Raw genomic sequence first — 18,907 nt, 5'->3', positions numbered from 1 at the left:
CTCTGCTGGCTGACACAACACTCCCCCTCCATAGCAGATGAATGTAAAGACATGTAAGAGTCTTGGTTAACTCAACGAGACACATTTAGCCAAAAAACATTTTAATATCATAACTTTCTGTTGATTGCAATTAGGAAAACGTACAGCATTTTTATCTTTCAGTGATTATGCAGGAAGACGACCCCTGGTTGTTTCAGTGGTGCAGAGATCCCCTCCACGTGGCCTCAGGGGGTGATGGGAGTTTAATATAAGGCTGACAGCTCTAACAAGGGTGAGGTCACCACAGCTCTAATAACTCAGCGAGGAAATACACTGTCTGTCTCCACCACTCTGAGAGGGGAGACCTGACAGTTCAGTTAACACACTGGTAAATTTAGTGGCGGGCACTGGCTCTAAGCTATTTGGTTTCAAACACACACACACACACACACACACAAACACACACACACACACACACACACACACACACACACACACACACACACACACACACACACACACACACACACACACACACACACACACACAGACACACAGACATAGAAATACGGCCTGACAGCCATGAGCTATGTCTATGATGCTTCTCTTTTTTGCTTGGATTAACAGCCTGTGTGTATGACAATGCAACTATTGCACAAACATACACACAACTTTCTGCCTCACACACTTTCACTCACATGCACGTTGACACATAAAACATACAGTATGCAGTCTGTAAGAAACATGTACAGGAGAATAGCAGCACCACATATCACTTAGTTGCTATTTCAGCTATATATTTAGTATAGTAGGCCTGTTTCTCCTTGCTTTTGCAAAAGTCTCATAATAGTTATAACATAAGCGCACTTTTTTTACTTGCCACTCTTTGGATCAGAGCCTTTGTAACTGATATATCTGCCGCTGACATGCTTTTTTCTTCAACATATGTTCATCTATCAGTAACACATGTTGAATATTGTAAACACGATGCATGTTAAAAGTGGCTATTGCCAAGGGGACTCTTGCTTTAAAAGTCAGTTTTATAAACTGATAGAGTGCTTTATGTCTTTGTTGCATGAGCACTCAACAAAGGCTGGCATGAGGATTTAGTCATTACTCATCAATGTGCCATATGAATGTGATGGAGCTCTTATGTCATGAAAACTTAATAAGACTCTTCAAGCAGTGATACCCATAAATGTCATTACTAACAATAAGTGCTTCTTAAATCAATTATTTTCGCATTGTTTTAGCACCACAACAAAAGCATATAGCAGTAATAGAAAATACATGTATGGCTGCTTACTTGAGGAAACGGCTGAGGTACTGCCGGCTGCAGGCAGACCAGGAGAAGACACCATTGTGACCCGCTAATGTTGGAGACATGATGTTGCCTTCTGACTTCTTACAAACGTTTCCTTCACCATCATGGACCATTCCAAAACTGGGGAGTGAAAAACGGTATAAAATATTTTCTGCGTACAAGTTATGGTGACAGTGCTCCATAATAATGGGCTCATATTTTTTTAATCCAACAGTAGAAGACAGGCAGCCGTACCATGTTAATGTGTTTGTAGCAAGGGTGTGCAAGCAGAAAACCAAACATTGCATTACTATGGAAAAATGCTTGAAAACATAATTTGCGGTTCATGCTTTAATTATATGTTGATAACATGTCACATGTAGCATTGGAAGTTTACAGCATTTGTTATCCTACTGGATCATTACATTATATTTAATTTAGCTGACGCTTTTATCCGACTTCCATTCACACAACGATGGCGCAACATCAGGAGCATTTCATGGTCCAGTTTCTTGCCCAGTGGAACCACGACCTTTCGATTGGTACAAGACTGCTCTACCACCTATTATATTTTTTTGTAATTAGGTTTCAGGGCATTTTATACCTTTACTGTAATGGATAGCCGACGGTACACAAATGACAGTAAACGAGGGGAGAGGTGGGGAATGACATCCAACAAAGGCCCCTGGCCGGACACAAACCAGGGGCAGTGTGGTTCATGGTTAACACCTTAACTTTGCCACAAGACATCTCAGCACTTTTCTTTTGTCATCAGGCACTCATGAAACAAATGGAAATCCTTACTTGTGTCCGGATTCATGGGCGATTGTGAATGCCAGACCCAGGCCTGTGTCCTCATTAATGGTACAGCTCCGGTACTTGCTGCACATCCCACTAATTGGAGCAAAGCCTGCAAAACCAGTGGTACAATTTTACAGATTTTACATCACACTTCAATTATTTAATTAGTGGTAACTCACTTAGTTCCAACCCAAACTGTAATTGATGACAATAACCACTGTCAAACTGTGTTTCCTCCTACTTAACAAAAATTGGACTTTGAACTCAACAGGATTCTCTCCAACAGGATTCTCTCAGATGAGAAGCCCAACACATACCCCAGTTTGAGCTAGTTGTGGACTGCATGCATAAGAAATATCAAACAGAATAATTGAGTTAAAACCCCTCCATATGTTAAAATATGGGACTCTTTGAAAACATTCCTCGATCCCCTACTCCCTTTCACTTCACTTTAAAACATTATTTGTCTGTCTTCACTTCTTTCTCATATTTCTCATTGTCTATTAAACTCCCTTTTACTATTCAGCTCCCTTTATGCCTCTCTCTGTCCATTCTCCTTCTGTCTCACACACAGATGATAATGATAATTAAATGATATTAAACACAAGCAGGCAGATTGATTGTGAGAACTGCGATGTAGTTCCATTTTTGTGTCAGGAAAGAGGTAGATCATTTATATTATACTGCTTTTGAGGAAAACACTAAGGGATAGGGCTGTAACAACAATGAAAATACACTGTGTTATATAGTGACTGTTAGCACTGATAGCCATTTTTCCTTTTGGGAATTAGTCAGAACTAACTCTTTTTTTTACTGCACACATGCAGAGTCACACACAGACCTTTGAACTGGGCTTTCATAGCAATGATTAGAGCTAATGCTAGCCTCAACACTTTGAAGTCAAAACTTAAGTCTGGGGTTTGAAGGGAGTGTGTGTTTTCTCTTACATGTGTGTGTTTCAGTGTGACTGTGTTTTTCTGGGACACAAGTTTTTTCTCACAGTGTGGAAGACAACAATGTGTTTGCATGGCCATTACCACATACAAGCTGTTGTAGGTTGGTTAGATGGTTTACATTGTGTATGTGTGTGTGTGTGTGCACACGTGTGTTTAAAGTAGCTGAGCTTGGTCTGTACAGATAATAACCCACTAACCCTAACCCACTTTTTGGAATGTCCTGTGATTTAAGTGAAAACATTTTCTGAATGTATAGCTTATATTCCTCTGATGCAATAATGCAACTATGAAAATGTTTTAGATTTGCCCTTCTGATAATGCTTTTTATGCTCATAACAGTAATATTTTTTTCACAGTACTATATACAGTGTGCGATACTGTTGAGCCCAAAAGATCTGAAAGCTGCAGATTTTTTCAACATCTGGTTTGGCTAATGGGATCCTCGGTCACACCGTGTGACAGAGGACAGGGACACCTTCCCAGAGAAAGACAGACAGCAAGAGAGAATCACATATTTCTACCAAGAGCAGCAAACAAACACAAAATAGCGATCGTGGCGTTTCTGTGACTTGACCTTGAACAACACAGTATCAGTATTTCCTCTCGTCCACACATTTAGTGCCATTTATCTGCCTGTCTCAAATTACATTTTTAGACATATTGTAACTGCAGCATCTACTGTACTTCTCAGTGTTTAAATGTACCAAGGGTGTCGCAGGGTTCATTCTTCCAAGAGCAGATGTCGAGTCCTGTGAGGAGAATGGCGTGGTCGTGGTGTCGGCCCTGTCTGCCTCCCAGAGTGGACTGCCAGTGGCAGAAGCTGTTCAGTGTGTGGTCTGCATGGTGGTTGATCACCAAGCCATCCTGTGAGATAAAGCAGATAAAAGGAGGCAGAAAGAGAAACAATATTGTCTTCGTGAAAGGAAGCTGTGAGCACAGAGTGGTATGGATTTAAATGAGAAAAATGTCAGGCAAATGAAAGACATTACCTTTCCACTGCTTCAAAACATCAATAAAACCACATAACAACCTCATTGAATACAAGAAGGCCACACTATTATATGTATTGCAGTTTTCTTGGTTTACCATTTCCTTGCTTGGTCTTTTCATTCAATTACCGATATCTTTAGATGTATGGATGTTAAAGGAAACATGAAGATGCAAGAGGAGACACTGATCAAATAAGTGTTGCTGTTAGAAAGACAAAAGTCTGGGACATTTTTGCCATTTTTGGCATTCCTCCCACTGACTATTGCCTCTTAAGGAAGATTGAATCTATTAACAACACAGGTGGATGGCCTCGGCCTGCTTGACTCTTTTGCTCTGACAGTGCCCCACCTGTTGCTCTTTGCTTCTGTCCCTCTCCCTTCTCTCCCACTTTTTCACTTGTACTCAAGCTGTCCTTCCATCTCCTGCAAAGATAATTTCCCTCCTAAATCTGGCAAAGATCCAAGGAAATATACACCCTATAATTAACCACTGTAAAAGTCCTAAGTAGTTGGGAAGACCCCAGGAAAATCTCTGTGAAACCTAAGATCTGGACCTTCGGGCATAAAAACAAATAAACAAAAAGTTTTTTTGTGTATTGCAGTCCCTTCGTGTCTGAAGCTCCATGATGTGTACTGCTAACACTGCAGGACACACACTGTTAGTAGTGCTCTTAAAGTCTCTTTAACCATATGTATACCAAACCCTTTATAAGAGTAATTTTCAAATCCTTCAACCCTACAACCACATTTTAAAATGCAACCATCAATCACAGTGTTTACTGTTTGAGAGGCTGGATTTTTGGACATATTAGGGTTTTCACATGACAATGCTTATATGCGTTGTGATGCTCACCTGCTCTTCATCCAGAAGCACAAGGCCCACTATCACTATGTTGATGTTCCCCCCTATCGTACCGTCTTTAAAGAGACTGGAGACCTAGAAGGCACACAAACACAGGCACTGTTATCCAGTAGGGCTGCCACAATTAGTTGACTAATCAATTAGTTAATCGACAGACTACTATTTTGATAATCAATTAATTGTAATTTTTCATGCAAAAATGGCAGAAAAAGCTGTTTTCAGCGTCTCAAACACATTCAGACATGCTGGATCAGTCAGTAAAATATTCAAATTCAGAATAAAGTACTTCTTTAAAAAGTATCTAGACTGACACAATGAGATTATTATGGATATTTTCATCTATGGGTCAAGCTTATAACACTACATAAAACTTGATATTGATACTGTTATACTTATGATCTTTACGTTCTTGCAACATTTAGACATACATACAATACAACAGAGAGCTCTATGTCATGTGTATGAGACAACACACCTTGACATTCTTGTGGAAATAAGCCCTTTTGATGTATCGCTGAGGTATGACAGCCACAACTGCTGTTTTCAATTCAGCTTCTTGTACTCACATGGATATCTGACCATCAATCATAACACTTGGGCTGGGCTGGGCTTTGAAAGTGGGCTCCTGATCTCTTGCTTTTGTTCACTCAGGCCCTGTGGATACCTCAGGTGCCACTCACTAAGCCTTTTTACCCTCCCCCTGCAGAAACATTAACACTCATTCGTTCCTTATGTTCCTGATGTTTGGTCTTCCTCTGCAGCTACTCATGAGAAGACACATGGCTGTGGTTTGTTACCAAATTCAAGCAGCATTCAGAGGTCAAAGAGGCAATCAAAACCACTTACAAACTAAGATCTTCTGGAACAGCAGTGTTTGACAGAGCTCCAGATTTGCAAAATTCAACAGATACAGTGAATCACTGTGTTTTCACCAAAACAATCACCAGTTTCCATAGAGCTTCAGGGTTTTGTGTACAGTGTGTTTTTTTAAATAGGTAATTAACACTTTTGAAGTCGTTCCACTCCGCTGCAAAGAAAACAAAAATCCTGGAACGGCATATCATATTCAATTTTTGACAAATATCAAATAACCTTTTTAAGACCCATGCAAGCTGGCAGATGGGGTAGGGGGTTGGGTGTTTTCTGTGAAACTCCATACTGTATTTAGGTGACTCCTCTGAGGCGGGCTGTGACTGCTCCAACTTGGTTTCTACTACAGGGAACTATGTTTTCAAAATAGACGGATTATCTTTGGATTTGTCAGTCAGTCATTAAGTAGCAAAATGAGCGTGACGGAATTTGCTTGCAGATCAGCTGAGAGGGACGGGTGGACACTGTGAGCGTCGCGGCAATGATCTCACCCAGATATCGGTTTCATGTTTTTAGATGTGCTCTTTCTGATAAGTGAGAATGGAACACAGGGGTGTCACGTCACTATGGATGAAAAGTTATATTTGCTAACATTTGATATTTACACAGCTAGCATTACGGAAATTCATTTTGTTAGGGCATTCCAGAACGTTAGTTGACATTACATTAGCTTATTTGTGTTGCCAGATCTCACAAGAGTTTGTTCCTGAGACAGAAACAGGTCTCAAACTAATTTTCTCCTGATTTGTCCGTCTGAAAATTGTCATTTTAGTGTCAGAATGTTTAGGAGATATGTGGCTTGTAAATAATGGGTCCAATATTTACTTTGGTGACTATGGGGCGAAAGAATCGGTCATAATCTGTGTTCACATTCACTTCTCCCATTGGAATCAATACACTCAGTACCTGCTGCTAGTCTCCTAAAGAGGCGTGGTAAACACGTGACACAAATACAAGAAATTATCTGAGTTGGGGTGTCTCAGTTCTAAACCATCTCTGGCTGTACCTAATACCAGGGGTCCTTTGAGCTAAATGCTAACATCATCATACTAACATGCTCACAATGACAATGCTAACATGCTATAGTATTGCAGGTATAATGTTACGTGTTAGCATGGTAATATTTGCTAATTGGTACTAAAACAATAAAGTCAATACATTTCTATTGTAGTTTCCCTTTTAGCTATGATGTCTAACACTGCACTTATAATTGAGTTTCCCTCACCATATTAAGCACAGTAAGAACATATGTGGTAATGTTCTCGTGGCCGTGGTTGTCCATCATCTTCCGGTCCACCACCACCAGCGTCTCCACGTTGAGCTTCCGATTGGCCTGGTTCTTCATTAGCACTGCTCTTTTGTTCCTCGGGATGAACTTGTACTCATCTGGAAGGATGAAGGCATCGTCTTCTGGAGGTTTGGGCATGTCTAAATAAAACAGGGCAAAGGCAGTGAACTAATTGACTGTTTCAAAAGGAAAAACAACTACAGAATGAACGGAATGAAACTTTATAAAACACACTGTGGCTGCAGAGTTCTAAGTGATTGATGAAAGAAAAAACAATAGTGCATATAATAGCAAGTTAATAGCAGTTATGGCATCCATTACAAATATACAACCCTTCCTTCCCACAGCTGATTAGGCCTATATGTTGTGCAATATTTGAAATGAAACTATAGCCACTAGCCAAATGGCCAACTTTGCCTGTGTGTGTTAACCAGCGAATCTGGCAGGTAGCTGACAACAATTGTGGGTGATTAACTATACTCATATGAACTGATGTCATGGATAAACTCCACACAGATTTTTTTCTGTTGTTGACTCTGGCAGTCTTATGTTACCATTAAGTAAAGTGTGAAACCACAGTGTGTGGTTGTACATTAGCATAAAGTCAAATGTTCTCATATGCAACTGTTACATGGAAGCTTTACAGTGACATTAGTAAAAGCAAATCCATTTTGCTTTTAGTGTAGACAACGAAAAGATCTCTGAGCAATTTCACATTTTGTAGACATAACACAATGCTATATAGTGATGGGCAAGGGCCAATTCTAGATTCATTACGAGCAGTAAATGCAATTCATGTATTAAACTAGCTCTGTTTTAATCCACTTCGCAAGCTTTGTTAATAGAGGTAATTTTAAATGGTGCTTAAAGTGTATCAGTGTGTCAAGAGAAGCTTTATGAAGCTGTACAATGACGTAAATTGCAATGAATTCACAATACAAGCGTATTGTGAAAACTTATCAGGGCTTTGATAAGTGAACCTGTGACTCACGAACACATACCTAATCATCACTTCACTATGTTTCCAGGTTATCTAAACCTTGACCTGCTATCTGGCTGCGATAAACTACAAAGGCTAGAAAGTTTGCTTATATAGGGGGACAGCAGGTGAGCGACCAAAGTGCCTTTTCGACTAAAACATGGCACAGGTGTTCAGTGATGTCATCCCATGGGAACGTAAACATCGGTGTGTTTTCACAGGGGACAGGCAGCTGGGGTTCTGCAGTCTAATGGTGGTGGTACCAGTCCAATCCCTGCCTGCTCTCTTTCATATGGCCCCTGTGACCCCAGCAATTTTAACTGATCTTGTGGTAATTCCTTGAGAGCAAACATTTGTCACACTGTAAAGTGAATACAAACCATTTCCCTTAACCTTTCACAGGTCATGTCACGAATGTCACCAAGAAAATGTCAATATAGATTGAGATAATATTCTTCAGAGGAAACATTATAGCCTCAGGATTATTTTTTTTTACCAAACTTGCTGATTTGCCATTGTATTCAAAGGCTACAAAATCTCCCCAGTTAAAAATTGAATGATGAGTCAAAAACACAGTGAGGTCTAAAAAGGCGGCATGTCTGGATTTATTTTCCACCCTCTTGTTATGTAAAAAAACACATCTTGTTCTCTCTCTTTACCACAACAGGGCTAATGATGTGTTAACGACAGCACATGTTGTTACTTTAAATGCGGTGCTACAAATGATTCACCATGTGTTGTTCTTACCACATTAGTTCTGTAAGTACCTGTGAATTTTGAAGCACTAAGTGAATATACATTGGCATTCATTGCAATAACATTAATTTGGGCTCATATTAATGGTGGGGTCTCTGTGTTCCCCTTACGCCAACCAACCACAACCCTGGGAGGCTGAGTGCTAACAGAGTTAAGTAGAATCTTCTACAAATACAATTATTATCATATGTCAATCTTTTTTCATTTCTCTGTGACCCTGTAAGTGATGTGATGATTTTTTGAAATGTGGCTTAACTTCTTTGAGTTCAAACTACTAATTTAGTCATATGTAAAAAATTGAAGATTATGACAGTGAGTAAAATGTGCAATGTGAGACGTGCGTCTAGGTGGGAACATTCTTATTTTAGGTGTCAAATGTTAACCATTTTCATTGGAGGGATTGAAAAGGGACAAAATGACCACATTACATTTTTCAACACATAATCTAATTTTATGAGTTAAAGTAAAAAAAAAAATCCAAAAGCAAATATCCCTTAGGTAGCTGTAAGATTAACCTCATTATAAAACCTTATTGAGTTGTTGTTGAGACATTTAAAAACACATCTTGTATCATCAGTGCTTTTCTATGTTTTACTTCTCTCCATGTCCTTAGTGTAGAAAACTAAAGAAATGTGTGTTACTTACACTCTGTCTCCCTATTTACTTAATATATGCATGGGAAGCGGTTGCAGGGATGTTTAATGCATCTCAACATGAAGTGGTGGTATACAATTTATAATAACACTGCATGCGACATTTGGAGAAGAATGAAAGAATGAAAAATTGCCCTTACATACATTTCTTCCATCTCCCGCAGAAGTGCTGCCTCTGCTTCTCCCCATGTCTGTAGTCATTGGCATGGTGATGACTGTTGCGGGAATGGCCACTGTCATGGTGCTCCATCTGGTCACCGTGACTGATGTCACTTTTCTGATCTTCAATCACTGTGTTGTAAGCGGGGTCCGTCTCTGAGTTGATGGATCTCTTGGTGACAGAGTGTCTGGGCGATTTGTGATGAGTTGAATCTGGTGATCTCTTCTGAAGTGCCCGAGGGTCGTGACTTTTCTGCCCCATCCGGGAGTCTCTCTCACTCTTGTAGAGGATGTGTGGCTGGTGACTGGAGGGTGCTGTGAAGTTCTCTCTCTGAGCAAGGCTGCGGGACACGGGTCTCAGGAAGTAATCCACATCCTGTGTTCTGATCAAACCTGACTAGAGGCAAAACAGAAAGTCCTATTAACTTTACAGTGCTGGTTCTAGCTATTTAGCCTGGGCAAAAATATGCTCTATTTTGCAAAAATTTGCAATGTTTGACTTTATTTTGTATACCTACTTGTTCAGCCTTTGTTCAAGTAGCTACACTTGTGTCATAACATTTTCAAAAGTGACTTATAGATTATATATTGTTGGTGTCAAACACCTCAACAGCTGACCCATTCTCCTACACTCCAAAAATAGCCCATAGGGCTACAGTCATATTACTAATGGACAAAGCAATACCCCTCACCAGCTATTCATTTGGCTTTCTAATCTGTCTCTGTCAGCAATTAGTTAGGATTCAACTCTTGGGTCACTGCGAACCTGACCCCCCCCTAAACCTCTGCAAGGCTCAATTACTGGCCGTGTTACTCATGTTCAACATCTGTTTTGCTGTACCGGGTCAGACGTTATCTCAGCAAAAACTAAACAAGAATCGGTCAGATAGAAAGAGTTTTAAACAAAAGTGCTGGTGTGAGGATGAAGGGAGGTGGCATCTCTCTTGTTCACATGTATTAGAAATCTAACAAACAAAAATTAGACCCCAAAGTACTATCTGAATATAATAGGTAATAAACAAATCCTACTTGCAGATGTTATGAATACTTCTCACTCTTTTAAACGGCTGAGGGCCCCACTTTAAGTATGAGTGCCGTATGCTTTCCATTTTAGGGTATACGTTTTGGGAAAGCCCATTATAGAGCTCTAAAAGTTCAGCACAGGTTTTCTACAGTTGACATTATTCTCTCTCTCTCTCTCACTCTCTCTCTCTGTCTGTCAGTCTGTCTGCCTCTCTTTGGAAAAGAGACAGAGACATTTCCAGTTTTCATATTCCATTTTCAATAAACTTCTATCAACGCAGCCGATTCAGACACTTGGAGATTACTTCTCTTGCTCTCCGCCTCTCTTTTTGTCTCTCTCAGTCTCTCCAAACACGCACCACATCTGTGTTGACAGTCAACTGGCATGGAGTGTTTGGACTGTAACTGTTCTTGGCAGAAAAAGTAGTTTCCCTAATATACGTTTAATTGACTGACGTTTTTTTTTCACTACGAGAGGAGTGTGAGGTCCTTGGCTGACAGAAACGGGCTGACACAGTGGCAGTCGTGAGGCTGTGGCTGGCTCAGGGTAAGCGTGAATGCATATGTGCGTGTGTGACAGTCTCAACACAATACAAGGGGGGATGTGTGTATGTGGGACAAAAAAGGGTGAGCGTGGAAGGTGGGAGAACAGTGATTACACACAACTGAATGTCTGCCTGTGTGAATGTGTACAAATTTGTGCGTACCTGTGTGTGCATTCAAGTGGGAGTGTCTCTTAGTCTAACTTGCAGAAGCAGACCTCTATTGGTGATGTGTTTGATGTTGCTGTAATGATCTCCACAACTGATTTTCCCCATTTCATCATCACTTACAACCCTCCGCCTTTGCCTCCGCCAGCCTTTCAACCACAAATCAGGAAACCAGTGGAACAGAGTCCTTGGAAAATGCTGTGACTGTATTAAGCACTGAAGTTGAAAATGATGAACTCTGAATACAAGCCAACGCAGATGTGTAAGCTGTGACCGCAATGGCTGTACAGTTTATAGCTTTCATCACATAGTGTGGCAAAAGAAAGTTATGCATTTATCTTATAAATATTATATTATTGGCTCTATTACAAGAGCCAAATTGGCTTAGTCTCTCAACTGTTATACAAATTGTAATGGTCAAACTTTGCATTATCTATCAGCAAAAAGAGAACAAAGCCATTTAAATAGTAGGCATGCATCTGTATGACTCTGAAGTGCAAGGATTTCATAGGAGATTATTGTCAAATGTAGGATACCATGTAGGGGAACGCTTGCTCAAGCCCCACTGTTAACTTTTATTCCCTTACCACAAGCCATTGGAGAGCAGTTGTTTACAGGTAATGATCATTTCCAAGCATACAGAAACTGGTTTTTGACAGAGAAACAGCGACGCAGAAATATATTTGGAGACATATTTACAGCCGGAAACACACTGTCTGACCCAGTACTTATTGCGATGATTACAATTATTAAGGTCCCTTAAAAAAACCAAAACAATAGTATCTTCATAATGAAGTGTTCAAGTCTCAGACAGTGCGCATGTTTTTACTACATCGACAAGTCACCAGCACTGTTGGTCCTATTCTATGTAAAAACAAACAAAAGCACAGCTGTGGTTTTTTCTCATGATAATGTTGCAACCAATTTTATGAAACATTTGATATAACTGACATACACTCCAGTTTTCTTTGGGGAATAAGAAAGAAGAGGGTGTGAGATCAATTATTGAGCGAATGAGAGGTCAGAGAGTCTGGCGTGCCAACGGTCAAAAAATAGTCCTTGCCGGGAACCAGAGCCATGATCGTCGGTTACAATCATATGTGACAACCTGTGCATGATTCTGTCATCTGCATGGCACCCGCCCCAGCACTGTGTAATCACAGGCGACTGTCATAATTTGGTTCCAAGTCACGGTAAGGCCTCTGACTTGAACTGCGCTGCTGTCAACCTTGAAAATTTCACATGCACAAGTCTGGGTGGGTGATTTGGGATGGGGGGCGATGTTGAGAATTGTCGCATTAGTGTGGAGCTAATGCAGCTCCCCGGGAATAATAGGTGCCATGTGATAGTTAAGAAAAAGGTTTGGTATTATTAACATTATTACATTATTGCGAGGTGGATTAAAACAGAGCTAGTTTAATACATGAATTGCATTTACTGCTCGTAATGAATCTAGAATTGGCCCTTGCCCATCAAGAGAAGGGGAATAAAATGTCAATAAACACCTCACTGTGCATGTGGAACCCTGACTTCCTGACAGGCAGACCCCAAGTGAAGCGGACACACATCTTCCACCCTCATCCTTAACACCGGAGAACCCCAGGGTTGTGGGTCTGTGTAGCCACTTTTAACTCCAACAGCTGTGCTGGGCCTGATCACAGACAGCAATGAAAAGGCCTACCTTAAAAAGTACAGGATCTGACCAGCTGGTATCAGGACAACAACCTACACACCTACACATGAATGTCAGCAAGGCTGCAGACATGATAGTGGACTTTGGGAAGAGAAAGGAAAGGAACTATGCCCCCCTTAATATCAACGGGTCCTCAGTGGAGAGGTTGTACATTGGTGTCCACATCACAAGGGTCTGATCTGGGTGCTGCATACTAACTCAGTGTTGAAAAAAAGGCAAGGCAGAGTCTGTTTCACCTCAGACGCCTGAGGAAATTCCGGGTATCCCCTCAAATACTGAGAAATTTTACTCCTGCATCATCAAGCGCATCCTAGCGGGGAACATCACTGCCTGGTACGGAAACAGCACCAAACAGGACCACAAGGCTCTGCAAAGGATGATGCCTTTTCTCATCCACCACCCCAACCTAACTCCTAAGACAGATTTTTGGTCCTTCGTACTACTCTCTACCATTGTCGCTCTTAATACTATGTAATCTTACAGCGCTGCGGTCGAGCTACTGCTGTGCCCGGTGCGTCCCATACAGACGCTAAAGGGTCATTTCTTCCACTCCCCCTGCAGTATGACCACTGTCTATTTCTGTACAACTTGAAATCTGTTTCTATAAACCCTTATTCTCTCAAATCATGGCTCCTTAGTAAATTTGTTGTCAAATGAAGGTTGTTATGCTCAGGGATAAGCTACTGGTATGGCTTGTGTTTTATGGGGCCATCATAACAAGATGCACGAGTCTCCACACATCCTCCTGTTTCCTCTCATCTACGTCTGCAGTCACACCGACTGGCTGGAATGTTTCCCCTCAATGCTCCTTATTGTTTAATGAATTCCGTCTTTATGCTTTTTGTCCTGTGCTTAAGATATTCAATCCAGTTTTTCATGTTGCATTAATAACTTGTGTTGGTATGTTCTGTGTTCTTCTAAATAATATAAATGGATAAAAAAAAAGGATTTTACTCTTGCAGAAAAATGTCTATTTCTGTAGGGATCCTTTCCATAAAGACACTTGTAATACCAATTTGAGCCTGTCAGTGGCAAAAACAGCACTTTGTGTGAAGCGCATCTGCCCTATATGATTACATTGCAGCTTGGTTTGCGACTGCTCAATACTGGACCAGTTTCAAAGATTTTGGTTCACATCAGTCACTTAGACACCAATGCATAGGACAATATGGTCCAGGTTGAAAAAAAAAATTACCCTTTAAGCTTGGTGTCACACAAAACAAAATGCATCTGCAACTTCCTCAGAGTATGTGTGTATGCAAGTCACTATGTTAAGAGATTAGGTCAACTACTGCCTTTCCTAAATAGCCAAAGTCATCAGATTACACACTGTGCTGCTACGAGGTGCAAATAGCAGTCATAAAATGCTGAAACACTACTTGGGAGGGCGCAAACAGCTGGACTCTTTGGAGTCAGACGCATCCAGACAAGCAGCGACAGGAAAGGGGGGGTAGGAAAACGGAACTGAGGTGGAAAGCATTCAGTGCATTACAAGGTGCACCTGATTGTGTATAGTATGTGGTTCTCTCCTTTATTCTGTCTACCTCTCTGTAAGTTGCTCTCCCTTGTGGTGACCAAATGAATCCAAAAATGTACCAAGAAACTTACTTAGAGTTCATTATTAATTAAGTTGTTGGTCAAAGCTAGCTTTCTATTTCAGTCCAAGCATATGAGAAGTACAGTATGGCTGAGAGCTTAGATAGTTTTATTACAGTAACAGAGAAAAAGATAAGTGGATAAGTTGGCATCGCAAATCTATTTTTCAAAAGCACATTTCTTTTGACAGACCAAAGTGCAGCAACCATTCTTTACTGTGTCTGGTGCATACAAACTGGTTCCAAGATGGCTGCATTTTTAGCAGTTGAAGGCAGGGATTCAAACTTTGGCTCAATGTTGACAGGGCTTATTGAAAAATTGGGATTTATACTGCAACATTGCACTAGACACCATTTACTAATGAATTAGCTATTTCACTTCAAGCTGTACCTTAGTCATCTTTTGGCTAACTGTCCAGAACACATCACACCAACTGGATTTCTATCAATTTGAAAACCAAAAATGTTCAAAACTGCGTTCACCCCAGTCTCTGAGACATATGCACATTGCTCTGTACAGTAATCTACTTCATATAACAACATGAGTGATGTTAGCAAATGGTAAAACTAGTAACAATCCTTTGATTGATATTCCTGTATGTTTTGAAAATTGATTAAAGCAACCTGCCAAGACCACACTGCCTGCTTTTCAAAGCATTATCACATCAATAAACAATCCCTTATATATTCTTGGAAATCCCAGAGGTGGGACGAGTGCACAACATTCTATTACTACGATTACTACCAGGCCTGAGGCGAGAAACACACCCATCCTTTTACAAGAGGAAAACACATGACCTCCAAGTGATTTGTAGTGGGAGGACGTTTAGCATTTCCCTTTGGTACAAAAGAAAAGTGTCCATTGCGAAGTCTGAGTAAAATTAGATTAGACAAATAGATACTGATGTAGCCCACGTAAAGCTCAGGGATACATTTAGAGGCAAAATAGACTGAAATAAAGTATGAGGTATTAAAGCAAGCAGGTAACGTATATAACACGACAGACTAGTCCAATTTACAAGACTAAGAATTTACAGCCACGTTAGCAGCTCTGTGAGGCTGTACTTAAGCACAGTGGGGTTTTGAGCTAAATGTTAACGTCAGCATGCTAACATGCTCACAATGATAATCCCAACATGTGTTAGTTAAGGTGTAATGTGTAATGTTTACCATGCTCACATCTTAGTCTAGCATTTTAGCATGCTAACATTTGCTAAATATCACTAAAAACAACAGATGACGTTGATGGGAAAGTCTGCAAGTATTTAGTAGTACCAAAATATTGGACAAATTAAAAATTTGACCTGATTATTGTACTACATGAGAAGTGAAGGGATCATTAAAGTCAGCAGACTATATCTCCTGGGGGCTATGTCTGTACAAAGTATTGTGCCAAGCCATCCAATAGATGTTGAGATATTTCAGTCTGGACCAAAGTGGTGGACCGACGGACCAACATGGCCATTCCTAGAGCCTGCTATGACTGAAAATCACACAAGATATCATATATGAGGAAAAATAATGATCCATGGTGTCAGAGTGAAACAATGCCTGAAATGGCACTCTCTTCACCCCTCAACTCCCTCACCCCCATAAAAGCCAGACTAAAGAGGATTACGCTGCAGCATAAAGTCAACATAGAAAAGGACATGCTTTATGATCTCTCCTTCCACATGTGTGTCACTGTGCAGAGTTTTAAACCATTTGGCAGGTGAACAGAGTCAGTGGGATTGCTTCTTTTATTCCACCAATCCCTTGCTTGTAAGTATGAGATTTTAATGGTTGAACTCCCTACTGTCATCAAAGCGGGGATAACCACCATGTGGGCTGCCAGAGAAGGGGAGTTGAAAAGGCCACTTATACATAAGCTTTACAATGTAACACTCCTTACAAGGTGGTTTTCAGAACTTCAAATTGCCAGGGAGGGAACAATGACCCTTATAGCCTTCATCTCTACAGTTCATTTCTCTCTTATCCTTCCGCCCATCTTTCTTTCTTTATCTATCTCTGCCTTTTTTGGCAAACTCAGGAAAACACTAAAATAAAAAAACCATTATCTATATATATTATTACCATTATCTGTAAGCACTGTCATGAGGGGCTGGAGGTTATCTCGGCTATAACAATAACAACATATATACAATTGAAAAGCATTTTTTAGTATTAACAACATGATTTCCAACAACCAATGCAATTAAAGCAAAGGCCAACATTGCCAATGCAGAGAATGTATGTTTACAATATCTCACAGAGTAGTCTACTAGCTATTCTGACGAATACAAATACAGAATCACTGATCATCAATAAATAGGGAAAGGATCAATTTCAGTCTTTGTTTGAAGAGAATTAATACAACACAATCACACTCAACAAACAATGCATACTGCATATATAAACATAATGACAAATGTCCAATATCCATATGTTAGTTTTAGGCTAACTATGTGTCTGTAAGTTAAGCTAACACACGTAACATCAGACATATCTTTAGCTTAGTGTCTGGTGTATATATATTAACAAAAAGAACAGGACCAAGATGTTGTTGAGGGATTTTGACACTAAAGTAATACATGTATACTGGGATTTGTACTGAAAGGAGTTGTCTGCGATATGTGATTTCCAGGTGAAGTTCAAATCTTCAAATACAATTGCTTTATCAAGTAAAATTTCTGAAATAATGTTGGAGCAAATACGGGTGATGGAATGATCTCATGCTGCAGTTGGAGGCCAGATCCTCTCACTGATACAACTATTGATCTGAGTTCCTATTGTCAATATTTACCTCCCTCCTGCCAAATAGGAACTTGACCAAAGTGCAAAGTCTCCCATAAGCTCTCACGTGACCTAGGGAACTCTGTTACCAGATTTTCTCCAATTGTAGGCTTACAATCTGGGACATCTGGAGCACACAAAACATAGTATATGTATATGAGTGCATGCCACACACATGCACAACAGTCAGATAATCAAGGGCAATCTTTTTAAATGCATAGCCAGGTTGGTACTGCAGATGTTGTGTTCAAGTTTTACACTACATCAAAGATAGAAATGTATATATTACCAATATGCTATTCTAATCTATATGAATCATGATTTTATTTGAATATAAGAATGGATGTAAGAACTCGTATTATATTTAGTATCCACTAGGTCCTGTTGTAAAAATGTATATTGGTAAAATGATGCTGTTCAGCTCATGATGAGAGTCAATTTGGGGCTTTTGAAAAATTTTTCTATCTTTGGCAGTCCCCAGGAGCCTAAATAGCTTTATCTGCTGATGTAGTTTTGCAGTTCCCTAATTCACATAAGAAAAAGTTGAATTCTCATTGAAGCACTGACCCAGTCAGTCCTAGCCAGCCTCATTCGTGAGAAACACATTTACAGTCTATGCAACCCCGGACCTTTTGGCTGAATCTTTTATTGGGATCTGGTCTGAAATGCAGACACACACACACACACACACACACACACACACACACACACACACGGAAGAAGAAGCATCCCTGGAGACATGCCATTCTCTTAGTGGGCGATTCTCAGACATAGCAGTGGACCGCTACAATGAAAATATATACAGAAAACAAGCAAAGACAGGCCAGGAATTTAATATATTTAAAACACCGAAAAGCAATGCTGAAGCGAAATGTGGTGATACTAGTTTTACAGTAAAAACATTTGTATGGTTTACTCTAAAACTGTGAAGACTGCAACTTTGAATGACTACACTGCATCTTATTTTCTGCAGTAACAAGGTCCTCCAGATGGAATTAGCTCAAGACAAGTTTTTCAATCCATAAACTGCAAGATTGCACTCACATTTACGTAACTGCAAATAAGTAACATTACAGGAGTTTATGTTCCTGTTGCCCAGTCTCCGCACTCTGTCCCCAGTGATTGTTTAGTTATAAATGAATACATGTGTATGTGAGTTCAAGAAAGAAAGGATTAGTGTGTATTCCTTAAATCCTTTATTCTCTAGTTCAGACTGCTAAGAGGGCTATAACACTTGAGTCTTACTGGGATAGAACTGCTTCACTTAGGCTTACTTAATGTCATTCTGACAGTAATGTTTCCTTTATATTCATACAGAAGATGAGGACCACCAAGGCAAGAACTGAAATTCAGCCAGCCTTCTCCACAGAACACAAACAAGTCCAGGTGTACTAGCATTTGTACATTCAGCAATATCAGCCAACATATTATATTTTTAGACTTTTATCTGAGACAATGAGTTGGATGTATAACATTAGCAATAGTAGAAACTGAAAAATAATAATATTAAACACCACCA

General features: G+C 40.0%; 1 protein-coding gene across 1 annotated transcript in view; it reads right to left on the bottom strand.

Annotated features, from left to right (window-relative positions):
* Nucleotides 1–18,907, bottom strand: part of adamts16 (ADAM metallopeptidase with thrombospondin type 1 motif, 16) — a 55,167-nt gene that overhangs the window by 30,859 nt on the left and 5,401 nt on the right. The window contains exons 4-9 of the mRNA XM_028580515.1: nucleotides 9,581–9,992; nucleotides 6,986–7,188; nucleotides 4,882–4,965; nucleotides 3,744–3,903; nucleotides 2,087–2,192; nucleotides 1,286–1,423 (exon numbers count right to left, since the gene is read on the bottom strand). Coding sequence (XP_028436316.1) covers nucleotides 1,286–1,423; nucleotides 2,087–2,192; nucleotides 3,744–3,903; nucleotides 4,882–4,965; nucleotides 6,986–7,188; nucleotides 9,581–9,992 — 1,103 coding nt within the window. The remainder of the gene's footprint in view (nucleotides 1–1,285; nucleotides 1,424–2,086; nucleotides 2,193–3,743; nucleotides 3,904–4,881; nucleotides 4,966–6,985; nucleotides 7,189–9,580; nucleotides 9,993–18,907) is intronic.

The sequence above is a fragment of the Perca flavescens genome, chromosome 6 (genome assembly GCF_004354835.1).
Source record: "Perca flavescens isolate YP-PL-M2 chromosome 6, PFLA_1.0, whole genome shotgun sequence".
NCBI lineage: Eukaryota > Metazoa > Chordata > Actinopteri > Perciformes > Percidae > Perca > Perca flavescens.
This window is presented reverse-complemented; position numbering and strand designations above follow the sequence as displayed.